This window comes from Solenopsis invicta, chromosome 16 (assembly GCF_016802725.1).
Source record: "Solenopsis invicta isolate M01_SB chromosome 16, UNIL_Sinv_3.0, whole genome shotgun sequence".
Lineage (NCBI taxonomy): Eukaryota > Metazoa > Arthropoda > Insecta > Hymenoptera > Formicidae > Solenopsis > Solenopsis invicta.
In genome coordinates this window covers 4,140,892-4,157,943 of record NC_052679.1, presented here as the reverse complement: position 1 = coordinate 4,157,943, position 17,052 = coordinate 4,140,892, and the positions used below count along the sequence as shown (strand labels likewise).

General features: G+C 36.0%; 2 protein-coding genes across 2 annotated transcripts in view; one reads left to right on the top strand and one right to left on the bottom strand.

Annotated features, from left to right (window-relative positions):
• LOC105203218 (BTB/POZ domain-containing protein KCTD3) overlaps positions 1-17,052 on the top strand; it is a 57,525-nt gene that overhangs the window by 22,566 nt on the left and 17,907 nt on the right. The window lies entirely within an intron of this gene.
• LOC105204163 overlaps positions 1-17,052 on the bottom strand; it is a 36,232-nt gene that overhangs the window by 14,598 nt on the left and 4,582 nt on the right. Inside the window, exons 2-3 of the mRNA XM_011173226.3 lie at positions 15,561-15,861; positions 12,275-12,369 (exon numbers count right to left, since the gene is read on the bottom strand). Coding sequence (XP_011171528.2) covers positions 12,275-12,369; positions 15,561-15,861 — 396 coding nt within the window. The remainder of the gene's footprint in view (positions 1-12,274; positions 12,370-15,560; positions 15,862-17,052) is intronic.

The following is a 17,052-nucleotide window of genomic DNA, read 5'->3' as shown; positions in this document are numbered from 1 at the left end:
GTGATTATGCATGTAGTTTATTTTTGTATGATATATGACTCGCGAGTCTCTCTAAACTTGCTGTTATCTACTCATTGAGGACACAGGATCTCTCAAGGGGAAATCGATGCGATACAGGGACCTCCTTCGAGAATATTCGAGGGTCGCTCAACATGGTAGCGAAGTTCGATATCCGATAGTTAATGAAAATTAATGTACCATATTGCATTATCGCTAATCAATGACGTCCAATCTCGTCGACATTAGAAACAACCATCTTGCTGCTTAGCTTACTTTAACAGAACAATCCACCTTCCGTGCCCATTATTTTTTATTGACATTGATCGGTAAAACATTTTTTTAATGTTTAAGTAAAATTTTGTTTGCATATGCGTAATAATTTTCCGGCGATTGAGTAGTTTCCCCCGTGTCAGATTCGTGAAATATGACGCGTTATTTTAACTGAGCGGGTGCGATATTATACCGGACGTTATCCCGATAAGAAATATGTATTCCAGCTTCAGCCGTTATAGATGACTTTGGTTCATTGACGATATTCCTCGATACATAGCTCGCCGAACTCGTCGGAACAGTTCGCGTGCGGATTTCATCCCTCATCGACAAGACGCGCGACTGCCGGCGGAAACTTTGTCGAGGGGTGGTCGGCGCGCGCGTTAATTACTGTTAATTAATGATATCCTGGCGCGCTGGGCCTCGACGGACGAGGGGCGCCGAGAGCCATTTATTACGAGCCTTAAACTTTTCGAGTATCCTCCATCTCCCCCCCTGCCACCTGAGCACCGAAAGTGAGACGAGGGGCAGCTAGTTCTCGCGTAAACGAAAGCCGGCGCTGCGCCGTGTAATGCGGCCGCCAGCCGTTTCTCTCGTGCCTGACGAATATTACGCCATCGGAATGGGAATCGATTCTGCAGCTCCGATGCCTGGAAAACGGGTAATGTCGATCGCGAGAAAGGGAATCGTGTTGAACGATCCGCCTGTCGCGCAGTGCAATCCTTACTTTTCAATTGCTGATCCTGACATTATTATGAGAAAATACGTGGCATATTGACCTATTTACTTGCACCGTAGAGTTTCTTCACCTTAATAAAAATATAATAAATGGAATATTTTTTAAATAATTCTTGTTTTTTTATGTGACAGGCTACTTAAAAATTTATAAAAAGTTTGGCAAAATTTCATCTTTTACGTATATGTACCTATGTGTAATCGATTCTGATTCTTTTTAATAAATTAATATTTATGCCAGTAGTGGATAAAGTATGTAAAAAAAATTAAGCTTGCATGAAAGAAAGATAATCATTTCGACGGGAAAAGAAAAGATATTTTTGGGAGCAACAATCTGGTTTTAAAAATACGCTTTACGCATCGCTTCGTCGGTGAGCAAACGAAGAGAAGACGAGAGAAGACAAAGAGACAAAGGGCTTCCGGCTTCGAGCGGTGAGAATGATAAAGGTGAAAGTTATAAGCTTCAACGAGCAGCATGCTCGTGATAAAGACACTTCCGATCACCCTCGATAGCCCTACGTGTGAAAGGCAGCAAAGGGATCTCCCGAGGTTAACTGACCTGGGTTAACGTTTCCTGTATGCTCTACTTGCGTTCATATTAGTTGTGTGAAGTGGCACGCCGAATTTGAGTGCAATTTAATTTCGATAGAATATATATATATATTTTTTTTTAGGAAAACAACCGAATTTTTAGTTTAATTTTACTTGTTGAAAAGTAATACACATTATACGATGAACGTTGGCTCTCTTTAATTATTCATCCAGTATTTAGTTTCAAAATCAATATATCATTACTAATATTTATCTTTATGAGAAACGCGTTCAGGTATTTATAACTTTTACACTTAATATTTTTTATACTTTGTGGTTTATTTCTCTCGGTTAAATCAGAGCAAAGTACGAAAAGAGCAATATCCGATATAACGAGCAAATAATAATATAAACAGTTTGCTATACTTTGGAGATGTAACCAGCCAATTATTTGGGATAAATCAGAATAGTGTCTGGCGAACCACGTAATGCCTCATACAATGCGAATCCGTTCAATTATTTCTTTTATATAGCTCGCGGGCACAGAAAATGACTCTGTTCATGCATTTACAATGCAAATGCGAGAAATTTCGTATGTTATCAATAACACAGCATTGATCGAGGAATAAACGCAAATGTCACGCGGCTTTGCGTTACGATCGTTTGTAATGAAATACTTTTAACATACAATATTCGCGGGGCATAATATTCATCTGTTATATTCAGCCGTATCGCTGGAAGCAACCAAAACTCGTGCAACCAAAGCTCCAATATTAATCTTTTATTCTTTAATATTGTATCGATCTTTTTTTTTTTTAGACTGTATGTTCTACTTGACAAAAAATATTTGATAACACCGATTTATAAAATTGATCGACTATTTTTACAGTTAGACAATTAACATTGATACACTCGATCCTAATCATGTGACAAACCAATGTGGATATAATGCCAGAGTTACTCTCGCGAGACCGAAACAATTCGTCGAGTGCGTCATCGATCAACAATTATCATCATCAGGCATTGGTGTTTAATGCGACTAAAGTCGCATTCCATGTGATAGCATGCCGGTCGGCTCTTTCCGTCCGCAATGAAACGGTAAGCCATCAAAAGCTCCGCATTACTTATGGCTGATTGATCGATAGAGTTCACCCTCTGTGTGCCTCCGTCTTTCTCCAGCTCTCTCTCACTCGACAGAGCTTTAATTCGACCCCGAGCGCGTTTTCGATTACCGCCCTGGTCATTACGCGATCGCGACTGAATCGCAAATTCAATTCGATCGGCATTCGGCCGTCTCTATTTGCCGAGGGCCATCATTTAGCGCATGCATCGCGCCACCCGAGGAACGGACAGACACGTACATACGTACACACACACACGTGCGCATACAAAAAACTATGTAGCAAATTTTCAAAAAGTTTTACGGTCTCTACGTTCGGATGAAAACACTGTGTTGATTTTTTTGATAGATGCGTCATCTGGAAAAATTTTTCCTTTGTTGCATAAATTAGTCTTTTGTGATTATTCATCGCGGTATAATAATTCAAGGGAATGTGTGCGCGTATATGTAATGACTTTTTTCCTGAATTTATCTTCTTTATAACTTTGTTAATTTTTAATATTTAAATGTGATTAATGATGATTTCTAAATATAAAATCTTATTTATAATGAGATAAAAGGAAATCTGAAACAGTTTCTTTTTTTATACAATGCATTTAACTGACAATGAGACATTTCTTCTAATAGCGAGAAAACTGATACGGTGTAAAATATTATGTAACACATGCAATACTCACATTAATTAAAAGTTAGCGGTAGAAAATTTTTAAATAGTCTCTCCTCATGTTCATAATTAAAAGTAAAATACACTCAAGTTTCGCGATGTGAAATGTCACTTGTAGTCTCAAAGGACGTAACGTTCTATTCAACTCGTATTTTACATCAGTCATGTGCAACGAACATTATTATTTTTTAAACAGTACACATTTCCAACACGAGCTTGTAGCTGGACAAGCATTATTAGGAACATAGAACACGGAAAATATAATGTTCATATCTGTCCGCGTGGTATAATACGCATGATGTAATACGCAAAGAAAGATATGTCTTGTTAATTAATTTTTTCTGGATATTTCGCTTCGTTACCCAGATTGATATACATTACTAAAAAAAAAAAACTCATCTAAAGTTAGAAACTGAAATTTCGTGATGTATTTTGTATATTGCTAGACATTGCAAATGCATGATGAATAGATGTTTGCATTACTGTTAATTTTCAGTTGGATTCAATTTGACATGAAATTGTCGGATCGATTCAAAATTACTATCGTTTCAAACAATTCCTCTAAAAATAAGTAAATTTACTGATTTAATTCGCGTCTTTAACGTTTGCCTTGCCTACAAATTTGCCTACAAACAACGTTTTCTTTATCACTAATCAAATTACAATCGATTCTCGTGTTTCATAACGTTTATTCTAGATGTGGAAAAGAAACATGTTATGTACGTGTGTCAAATTCAAAAATAGAAGACGAGAAGATAAATAAAATAAAAAAAATAACTTGGCGATAAATTTTTATCGAACAAAAGTTTATTTAACAAAATAGATGGGAGAGAGTACGAGCTTCTGTCGTGAGACAAATTTCCTATACTGGCAAAACACGTGGGATCCCGAAACCGATGACAGGCCACGCGACAATTTCCGAACATTAGTACGTTATAACGTATCGACGTTTAGGCATGCGTGGGTAGTATTGTCGTTGGCTCGTGAATTTAATTATACCTGCGCTTGGTCGGCGTTTATTGACGCGGGCACGATTCGCTAATAGATATAATTAATTGCGCAACAAAACATGTGTATCGAACTCCTACCCCTTTTGCGAAATACACTTCGATACATTTGCTCCGTTGCCCGCATATCCGTTATTACGTTTGTCTGTGTATTCATGTATGTGATAAAGCGTGCCCGTAGATAAAACGGTTTGATCGCCGCTTGGAAAAGACTTCTCCTCGCGAAAAGTAGTTAATTAGTTTCTCGAGCAAGCGGGCATAAATTGTAGCTACTACTGATAAATGCATACATTCGTTTTGCATCTAGCAAGGTCGATCCGTGCGATCTTACAGTTTTATATTGAGCTGCTTTTATAGAAAATAAAATAGAAAAACCAATTTTATGGAAAATGTTAGTACGATCAATGCAAGATTCTATTTTATAACTCAAAAGGAAGAAGGATTTTTAATATATCTTTTTCTTTTCTCTTGCACAGAGATCACAAAAAATGATTTAGTTGTTTTATTTTTTAAGTATCAAAAATCATAATTTATTAATGTTTATGACAATTTTGATTTTTTCAGAAAAAAAAGATGAAAACTTCTATCGACAATTAAGAACAACTTCTATATTTAGAAATTTCTTGATCATCTCGCGGAAATTATTGGTTGCCATAATGACGCTCACGGCAAATAAAATTCATTCGAGCCTTCTTCACTTTTTTTCCCCAGCCTGACTTCTACCCTTTTATAACCCCTTCGACTCTTATCCCAGCGAGGAAATGCTTCGGTCGCTAATTCTATTAGTTGCCATTTTCGTTATTTTCCACTTTGAGCTTTTACATGGCTTTAATTTTAATTCTGCTTTCTTTCTCTTTATCATCTTCAATCCTCTTTATCCCTTCTACGAAATAGCGGAAAACTGCTCAATTCATAATGATGTTAATAAAATTATATTCACAAGTTTCTCTCTCACGTAACATGTGCAGCATCTCACAGCATCAATAACCTTTTTTACATTTTTATTCAAGCATTATTGTTTGTCTTTTATGTAAATATAACATTGGTTTTTTTGTGAATAATTTAATTATAACAATCAATTTTATCTGTTTTTAAACCTTCTTTGATTTTAAAACACGTATATCATTGGATAAAAAAAATAATGTTAATTAATTCCAAATACTATCGCAATTTTCCCTTTTTTCGTTGAACTTTTTTTTATACCTTTTGTCTTTCTTTTATTTTTTAAATTTACTTTTATTTCGTCAATCTATTCATCATATTTTCATTTTCTTTTATTAGATATTCGATAGAGATGATTCTGTGATCGACTCAGCGCATAGTAGTTTGCGCGATCAAATGTTTATCGACAGTATTTGCGATCAAGCGCATCGCCTTCAATTTTGACATAGACAGCACAAGTCCGCGTGTTGGGAACCGTGAAATTTGGTCTCGCGTATCAACGGAAGGTCCTGCAACTTATCTTCAGGACACCGATATTCAACATCGTGTCATTTCACAGCACGTCGCGCTCGTCATTTCCGCGAGTTATATCGGTTGATCCTGTCATACGAGGTCGCAAAGATTCAACGTTATTATAATTCTTTTTAAATTTGATGATTTTATGTGCTGAAAACGTCAAAAATAAAAATATTCGAAATTCATGATATTTTATAACCTTATAAATACAAATTATGAAAATTTATGATTTTTGGATCAATTGAGACAATATATTCTGCAAATAGATCATCAATTAATCAACGATATATGTATATATATGGATATGTATGTACATATGTGTACATGTTAGCTGTACTTCTGTGAAATGTGATGCAGTTTGCAATCTCCCAAATCAAAATCAAAGCAAGCATATCCGAATAACCGCAGATTTAGCATCTAAAAGGGAAATTATTTCAGCATTCTATCAGATGCGATAACGTGAAAATTTCAGAATTTTGCGCACGACAAACACATGATTTAAAGATTTGTAAATATTAGAACTTAATAATTTTTGTAATGTCGATATTAAAAAATGATTGGAAGTGAATTCAAGAACTCTTTTAGTGTCTCAAAATTCTCTATCTACTTTCGAAAATATATTCAAATTTTGACATAAATAACATAGAATCAAATTCAGTGCTATATATGTACGTAAAATCTTCCAAATATATTTTAAACAACTTAGAGATCACTATCGTTGATCTCCGAATTTATTTTTTGCATTTAATAATTTTGACGAACACGTATGGAGACTGCGAAATATATTCGAGCATTCCGCTCTCGAAAAATTTGCGCATACAGATATGGATATCGGGACAGCTGCTTATTTATACGCGTTGCGTGCAACACTTTCTGCGCCTCGTCAGACCATGGTTTTGGTGTCTGTTTCGCGTGTATATACGGCCGATCGCGCGAATGTGCCTGTGTGCAAAACGCCATCGCGTTTTATCGTTCGGATTCACGAGATCATACCACCGTGATACCGTGCCATCGCCGCTAATATCCGACGATACAGGCTGCTGCAAAGCCGAACCGTATCCTTTCGCCAATGGGGGCAAAATAACATCGCAAAATTCTTTCTCGTAGCTATATTTTTACTCGCTCCAAAATGGCTTGACAAAAAAGTCTTTCCAAACTTTAACGTAAACATGAAAAATTGAATTCAACATGTGTTTATTCTTGGGAAAAGACGACTGTTGCGCAGAAAATATATAACTAATGTATTACTATACTTTCATTATATTTCTATAATTAATAGACACTAGAATAATAAACGTTCTGGCTATATATCTTTATATTTTCTTATTAATTGCATCAACTATATAATATCGATGATTTAACTTGCGGATCTTATCTTTAATTCTAATGTAAAAAACATTAACATCCGTGCGCAGATCGCTACAACATTATTTCTCATCCGTCAGTTACACTCGCGATGCGTTTCACTTGGCTGTATTGTTTGATGATTACGGATGAAGCTTTATATCCGATCAATCACGCTTGACGGGTACATTGGGCAGCTGACTCGAGTGGGTTAATGCGTCCATCGATTATAGATGCGCGTTTCAATGATGAATCCGCGCCGGAATCGATTGCCGAGCAGCGCCGTGCCGCTGTTAACACGCATTTAATCCGCGACGCGATATTTCATGATGACTTCCGGCTCTTTTTCAAGTCGGAAGCTCGCCGCGTCCCCGATTTTTCACAAGCACCGCCGATATATCGATCGCAATTACGAGGCGCCGCGCATTTTACACACGACGCGTGTCGAAACAGTCCATTATCGCAACGATTAATTCCGATGAAATATCGGGGCCAGCAATTTTGATCGTCGCGATATAACGTTCAGCAAGAAACAATACGGTTACATCCACGAGGAATATTTTTACGCCAACATTTCTCATCGAATAAACGTCTGCAAAATTTACATGCAAAAGTTTCGGGTAAGTTTCGCGTTTAATCTAGCACGCGCTATTCTTACTTGTCTAGCACACGCAACGTGGTAGATGGCTTTTATTTATGTGACGATGATACGCATTAGAAATATTTGAAAACGTTTGCTTTATTTGTAAATATTTTCTTTGTATTTCAAGAGAACAACGTTCTCCGATGATTGCCTAGTAAAAAGCGTTTCGCTCAATAGGAAACGAGAGCGCCAAAGTTTTTGCAACATGTCTATCTCCCGCCCCGCTGAATTTAATTTACCCCTAAACAGTCGACGGCGGCAAGTAGAAATGCCCCGGACGAACTTTCTTGCTCGACCCACTTAACGATTTTACGTCCGGCCGCTGATGGGCCGATGGAATCGGCCTCAAAACAGTGGTGTGACTAAATTTCGCTTTTTCGCACTGAACTGGTATCAATCTGTGTGTCGACGCCGAAATTATTGCTCTCTTTCTTTCAACAGATAATCGCTACGAATTTTTCCCTATCGTGGTTTATTATTGTCCGCTGCTTATGCAGAATCTACTACTACCTTACGCATTTATATTATTTATCTCTTATTATACGTGCATAAATTATCTAATTTATTAGATATACATATTTTATCGAGAGAGAAGATTAAAACAGGAATATGAGAAATACTTTTAAATATTTCTTTCCGGTTGTGTATTCTGTTACCGATTTATTATTTACACTTTATTCCGTTAACCGGTCGTTAATACGCACAATAAAATGCTTCGCTTAATTGTCGGGCAAAAGAGAGATGATATTAATTGAACGTGAACGAGAGAGAATCCGTACAAATTTATTTGTGAAATTATACGCGCATAATAATGGCGGATGAAACAAATTATTTTTTTCATGATTTTAAAAAGTATCGCGATCCCACAATGTTCTACACAATAAAAAATAAAATGTCACAGAAAGTTCACTCTTATTTTAAGTTATTTTTAACTTAACTTTTGAGCTATTTTAACATAAAATTTAAAGTGGGTTTTCTGTAACATTTTATTCTTTACTGTGTATTATTTATTTTTACAAATATTTGATAATTGATATTAAATCATAAATTTATTACGAATATTACTACACGCAAAATGCTTATATTGCATTTGATGTAGTATGAGCAAAACAAAACTTTCTACTTTAGGAAATGCGAAAGTGACGAAAGAACAATTTTGTTGACATATTAAAAGAAAGATATCGATGTGACATGCAATCGTAATTATGCCTTGCGGGCTACTACTGCTTCATTCCGCGAGTTGCGTGAAAGTAAAAAAGAAGCTATATAAACGCGATTGGAAAAGATTAAAGAAGTTAGTGCTACTGAAATTCAGTGACTAAAATACTTAAAAATCTAAAATCAATTTCTTTAAAATACAAAATTTTTGATTCTAGTTTTTAAAATGTAAAAATTTGAGGATTCTAGAAAATTTGTGAGAATTTCAAAATACATTACTCTATACAGTTTTGGAATATAAATCTAAAAATTTTAGAAATTTAGAATTTGAAAGTAAAACCTCTACAGATCCAACTTGAGATTTGACAGTTTTATATTCAGAGATTTTTCGGCGATTCGAGTCACAGAATCCAAGCATCTAATGTGTTAGGAATGCGTCGGAAAGTCGTGGATCCCAGAAGCTAAGTTTGCCGTATTTTTTGATTGAAATGCGTGAAACATAAGAAACGTGGGAGATTAGGCAGTGCATTCGGCGTTCGAGGTGCATTCTTACCGGGCTGCAGCGAGATTGCGTCCGTCTGGGATTGCGAGTCACGGGGCACTGAGCTTATAAGACACATTCAGGCCAACAGACCGCGCTTGCAAGCCTCGCGACTCGCAAGCTCGACTCTACGTCTATCGCCTCTCCCTTCCACCACCCACCGTAACTCTTTACTTAACTCATAGTATTTTCCTTTGTAAATTCTCTTGAGTCATCGTGTAAAAAATGACTTACTGTACTCTCTAAATTCTTTAGAGTAGAATTTCATTTAAAAGAGTGGAATCCCACTCTAAAAGTGTGAAAATACTGCCACTCTTTATCAAGACTGGCAGGATTTTCAGAGTGGACTTTTAGAGTGGGATTCCACTTCAAAGAATTTAGAAAGTAACATTACGATTAATTATTCACAAATTATTTACAGATTTGGCTAAAAACGTACGCATCCCCATTTTCGAATATTTATCTTTACATTTTAATCACACGTAAGGATTTAAGGATAGATTTTTTTTTAATATAATAAATTTTAGATCTCTCCAATTCTCAAATTTTATAACGTTTGAATCCAAAATATATTGAGACTTGGATTTTAAACTATTTGCTAATTCCGCAGCGTTCAACTCATTCATTTCAACGAGCAGCCGGAAAACTCGAAAGCTTCGTGCTACAACTTGTCGCAAAGTTTGTCTTTTCAATGCGCTTACAACGCGATCAATGATTGCAGAATTGAATTTATGCCAACGCAGTTACAGCTTTTCCCGAACTAATTCACGATTTCATCCAGCAGCGTCACGTTTAACGACTGCCAAAAATACGCGAAGTCAGACTATCCATTTATTCGCGTCACGAATTCCGCGCGGTGCATCTCGGCGGATTTTTTTTGTGTCGATTGGCAATTATCGCGAGCGATTTGTTTCCGCAAGTGCGGACTATTTCGATACACGGGGCAACGATGCGAAAGCAATTAAAATGGAATAAATAGTAAATCCGCATGCCGACGGCGATAGATCGACGAAACGACTTTTGCGATCTGTGCACAGCGTTTCGTTGCAGTATCAATTTGTCATTGTTACACTTGTGGGAGGGCCCTCACCGGTGCTGGCGCGTATCGTAATACGGAGCTGGAGCTTTGCAATTCACGATGGTGATTAGGCGCGGAACGATGCCGTAATCACCGACACGAAAGGAACGAACTTGAAGCTATCGATGGCAATAGATAAAAGCGCACCGATTGACGGGCCTTGACCGAAAGGCATCAATGTTTTTGCCGGCACCGTGCTTGCGATAGTCGACGCGCGGGATGATCGAAAAGTTGTGTGCAGTCCGCAGTCGTATTACGGTGATTTCAGCATTACTTTAATATTGCACATGTCATATCACGCAAATATTCCATCATATCAAATATTCCATTGTCATAGTTGTTGCGTTTGTTGAATATAGCAACATATTTTAATCTCACTAGTGTTTTATGAGACGCGCGTGAATAGTTCTTTATATATTCTATAACAAAAAAAAATTATTTATATGTAGCTTCGTACGCAGGTCAACTATATCTATAACTTTTTTTTATTTTGACAACGTAGTAGTAAAAAGCGAAATAACGAAATTACATTTGATTTACTCTGCGACGACGCACTCATAGTAACGGTTAATAATCGTTTTTTTACGCACTTTTTGTAAATAACTGCGATGTATATTTCGGTTTCGTGACTTTTCGATCATCCTGTATCCACATTTCGCGTATGTGTATTCGCGTGGTGTTGGCGGGCAAAGGGCACCACGTGAGGGTGTCGATTTTCCCACAGTTATCAAGGCGGACAGGTTATCGGCGTTCCGAAGGCTATCTGTGTTCGACTTGCAACGTGATTAAATTGAAACATTATTTTGCAAAATGTTCCAAACAGCAACAATATTATATTTAATATCAATGTTAGTCATCGACATCGTACCGCAATTAATTGTGTATTCAGTCAAAGAGAATAATCCACACGAATCGATTTTACATACGTTCTTTGCAATATTAATACAAGATACAAATTTCTTCTAAATTTTTGTTGTTCCATCGCAAGCCGATAATGTTGAAGCGTTTTGTTGAATTCTTTGTACAAAAAATATGATACATGATGTAATGTGTAATTTTACGTTGAGGTTTGCCAAAGCGAAAAATATAAAGGAATAGAGTGGAAAAGTAAATATTAATATATTTGAAAAATCTGGAAGCGTCGTAACCGACCGCGGTAGAAAAAAATCAAAAAATTCAAGCAGATTTTATCGAGACCGTGGTAAAATGCGGCAAAATTCCGGTGGTGAAAGCAAAGGCACGTGCAACGCGATTTGCAAGTATCTTCCGGAGTACTTAGTACAAAGTATCGGAGTACTTTGAGCATCTTAAGTAGCGATCGGAAAGTTTCCTGTCGATAGTATCAAGACGAGGTCGCAATTTTCGTCGACGTTCTTATCGCGTTAGCCGCTGTGTATCAGGATATCGAGAATTATTACTCTCTTGATAATAATGAAGAAATATGATATTATCCAATGTTATGCTAATTTATTGTTTAATGATTATTAAATTAATTGAGGATGTATTATTTTATTTTCGGAGACATTTAAATAGCACCGGGTGTACAACAATCTGCGAGCATTTAAATTAAATCGTCATGCAGTTACTTTTTTTGTGTACGTGTGAACGGTATAAGAGAGAAAAACGGGACAATCTACTTTCAGAGTCGTGGATTTAAAAAAACTTTGTACACGTATTTATTTTCGAAACAATTTAAAACGTTTTTATCGGATAATATGCGTTTACCTAATTGTCACGCGATAGATCCTGTCGTGCTCGTTCTCTTGCTCGATCTTTGAGAAAATTCCTTCGCAGAGCCGTGGAATCAACCCTGGATCTTCCTGAAAAAAATAAAAAGGATTACGTGATGACAAAATTATTGCAAAATTAAAAATATGTCAAACATTCGACTTAGATATTCTCTATTTAATTCTAAATTTTAATCATTGCAGAAATATTATCTAAGGATGAGAGGTCCGATAGAACATAGTGCAAATAATTTTATTTGTCACAAGATTTATTCACAATATTTAATTATTTTTAGATTAATTAGTATATCTAATAAGTTAAATCCTGTGCCAAATTATTTCTGTAAATACGAAACGGCTGAAATGTATTTAAAAATATAAAAGAAAAAACTAAAAAAGAGAGAGAGGGGGGGGAGTTTTTGTGGAAAGAATAAAGGCACGGTCAATAAAATCTATTCAGATCAGAAAACAGTGCGCGACACCTTAACGAGGAGGGTCTTGTCAATTTCGAAATTTGATGCATTATTAACCAACGCTCGAAGCGTCCTTTTATAATTGAAACCCGACAAACGAGTGCGCTGTACAGCCGCAACACGTGCTGCGCTTTTAAAAGTCTGCTCACCCACCCTCATTCTCCGCCACCCACCTTTTCACCTCCGCACCATGCATTCGCTCGCTCCCGGATGCATCTGCCGACCGCGCGTGAATACGCCGACGGAGGCCGCCATACAATTTAATTAAGCGCCATTCCGCAAAAACAGTTTCAATTTACTGTTTGAAATTTTCGGGACGAGAAACGGAACGTCGATTCGATCCGGCAATGAGCTCTCTTTCTCCCTTGTCGGCCAATTAAAGCGATGCGATATAATAATTTCGCGAATGGGATTGACTGCGAGGGAGAAGAAGATACGAAGCGGGTAGAGGAAAACTGATAACCAGGTCGATGTCATTTAAACTCTAAATATACATTGACCAGTTTATGCTGAATGGAAAACGTGTAGTTTCGCGAAGCACAATTTATACTAGAGCGCTTGAGCTGATAGAAGCTAAATATTTCTCGGGAAATTCGTCTCGCCGATTTTATTTCATTTGTACTAATACGATATATACTAAGATAAACGAGATTTTTAATGAGTAAATTAATGTCGCATTATAATATTTTATACATGCAAATTATGAAATGAGCTTTGTTACATCCGAAACGTGAAAACTTGTCGATATTTAAGTTTAATTATACGTCATTTTGTGTGTTCTAAAAAGGAAAATTAACCCTGAAAGATCAAAATTGACGAGATTAAAAATCCAGGAATATAAAGACAGAGAACATTCTAGAATAAATAACAATTTTTAATTATTTAATGATGTAAACAATAACAATAGCGAGAAATGAAATAATTATCGAGAAAAAGTCAGAAAAGTTTATAATAATCAATTAACTGGAATACTGGATATAATATCAAAGCAAATAAAAAGTGTGTATAAAAACGTTTTTATTTAAATATCAAACTAACGTATTATAATAAAAAATATATATATTGAAAGTTGAAAGTTTATTGTTACAACTTTGAAGATGGAAAAAAGAATTGTTTTTCATAACTGTTATAAATATTCATAAAAGTGCAAAGTCTGCTGCAAACTATTACATGAAAAATTAGACATGCAGGAAACTTTTAATTCAAGCAGAGACACCTAAATTTTATTGACTGTGTTTTAAACATTTGTCCATTTTTACGTTTTAAAAATTTGGCATTTTTATTTGATGTTTACTTCACAACACAGCGCGGCGCTCAATTTGCATGTGTTTAATAAAATCAGAATTGTGGAAAATATTATAGCAATGAGCAGCTTGTTAATTAAACAAATATTTATCAATAATGAGCCAATGGCATATTTCCAACGTATCAAACATAGCCTCATTAAAAACTCTATAGTGTTGGTTTACAAATTTGTGAATTGTAAATGAAAGGAATGCGAATCATCGAAGGAAAAGCAAATGTATAAAAATATGATCTACTCGATCTTCGTGAAAAAGCGTTAAGAAGTTCCTAAAGTTTTCCGGCAAAATTAACGAACTCATTGTTAAATTTGCGAGCTGAAACTTTTAGATTGCACACATTTTGTACGGATATTTTCGTGGGTATCGTGGGTATTGCGAAAACGTCAGCGGGTACAACGCTGATGACAACAGAACACTGTCCGACCGGAATAAAAGCAAATAGATTGCGCCCGCTCCGCATTGTGCGCGAAAAATAAAAAAAAAACATTTCGCAATGTATTATTAAAACGCGAGATAAATCAAAGTAATTCTCGGCTCGCGGCACGGTACGCGCTTTGCTTTTGAAAATAATACCGGCGGCGTATCGGCGAAACGGGGCGCACAGGTCGACGATGTATGGAGGAGGTCTATTATGCACCGCAAAAATGAAAATAAAGTGCCAATCAGATTTATTACGAGATAAATCGAAACAATTTGCACATTGCACGTTGACCCGTAAACACATCATCACCGATTTATTCAGACGGCAAAAGAGTTCTGCAATGCCGCTACACGAAAATAACGTTGATATAAAATAGACATAAAATACAAAGTGTGTATTAGCAGGCGATGAGGGCATGCCTGAAATCGCAAATGCAATTTTTTCCATATTATCTCTCTGCTATTGAGAGAATGAAACTTTGATAAAAACTCCTTGGATAAAAATAATATTAGAAATCAATATTGAATTTATATTGACATAATTTACTTTGATAATGTAAATAACTTTTGTTTTAGTATAAGGCGATCCAGGAGTTTTCTTCTCTTATAAGATTAAAAGTGTATCTACTGTTCAATAATCGAGTTTTTCACATTATTTTAATTAGGAATTAAAACAAACATTGATATTAATATTTCATTAAGATATAATGATACGTGATATAACGTTTCATAATAGTTCTTAATATACATTTATAAATTATCGTTTAATGCATGTATCTGTGTTTCGTAACGTCTCATTACAAAGTCAAAATAAGCTACGCTTAAAATGTTCAATTATTCATACAACCGATTATGGAGAATCTACGTCAAATAAATTTATTATACTATACATATATACATATATATAAAGCGCATTTGAAGTTTAAAATTAATAAAAATGTTTAAAATTATGTTAATATGTTGCGTGAGCAGTTTATATTATATCTATGCAATCAAAAATTCCGAAATTACATATGAATCGTTCATAAAATTCCAACGGTGATTCAGCTGAAAGCGATAATGATGAAACAACGTCATGGTTGTGTACCTTTGTGCCCATCATGGTGTAGGTTTTACCCGATGCACTCTGTCCGTAAGCCACCAGGCAAGAATTGTAACCAGAGAACATGACGTCCAAGATAGACTGGCCCAGTGTCTGGTAGATCATTTCTTGAGTGGCGTAATTCTTCGCTTCAGGATCCGATGAATCGAAGCAGTAATCGAAGTCATATCTTCGAGTTCTCTCGCGACTGTCCCCGACCTTGCTCGACGATACTTTCAAATTTGTCAGAGAAATCTCTTTCGATTCCGTGCGGACTACCGCCGCAGACCCCGTGAAGTTTAATTCCCTGCAAATAATAAATACTTATATATTGATGATGCATATATTTTACTTGAATGCATTAATGATTAGATATATACATATACCTATATTTAAAAAAATTTAGCAACACATTTTGAAATCTAAAAATCTAGAAATTTATGTATTCAAGAAAACTTGAAATTTCTATAGAGTTATTTTTTGTGTTCTGAGAATGTGACTAAAGATAGGCGAACAAAGCACATGGTATTGGAACTTTAAAATTGATTTTTTTTTTTTTTTTCAAGATTTTGCGAAGTCGGCTGGTTTAACGATCAAATGAAAAATAACGAATGGTACCGTCGCAAATATTTGCGAGGGGGAGACGGTAAACGCATGCAAGCATTGCAAGTAGCTACGCCAACATTTTCGAAGCCGGTATCGTTTTTCCACCTTCCTCGTCTGCATGTGTGTTACATGACTCTCCCGTCGCCGTTTTTTTTTTTATTTCATCCTTTTTTGCCAAGCACATTTTTTCATGCTTCGTGGATCGGAATCGATTCATCGAAAAGCGGTGGCGGCAGCGACAGCAGCGATGATGCATGCGACCGTGCGTTCACACGGGGGTGTGCGCCCCCCTTGTTATTCTATAGAGAGCTTTGCCCGATTTTCTCAAAGCATTCCGCGCAACTGATCGCGTTTACGACTGTTTTATAAAAAAATTATCTCCTTTTCTAAAAGTAACAAGTATTTCGTTAATTTTAGAATTGCGACAAGTAACATTTTGTTTGCAACACTGTATATCGAATTAATAAATTTGCATTTAACGCGCAGATCAAAACTTATTAGCAATTTAACAATGGATACGTTTGAATTTCTTTTTGTAATGTCAACGATTTTGCCTTAAGAAAAAAATACAATCATCGAAAAACTGCTCAACATTTACGATTTTCAAAAACAGGAAAAATTAATACTGAATGATTTAAAATACAATTGAGATATCTAATAAGAGAAATAAAAATTGAGGACTGTGGAGATCCGAAAATATGTTGGAGAAATAGATTTATAGGTTCAAAGGATGTCTTCCCAAAGACGTGCAACAAGTCTCGAGAGCAACGAGGTTTATATCGTGAATTATGGGCGGTCGCGTTTTCAGGTCAGTCGGTGTTGTATGACATCGTATTTTGCGTGACACGATAGGTTAGAAGCGCGATTACCTTCGTACATGTAGCGCATTCGC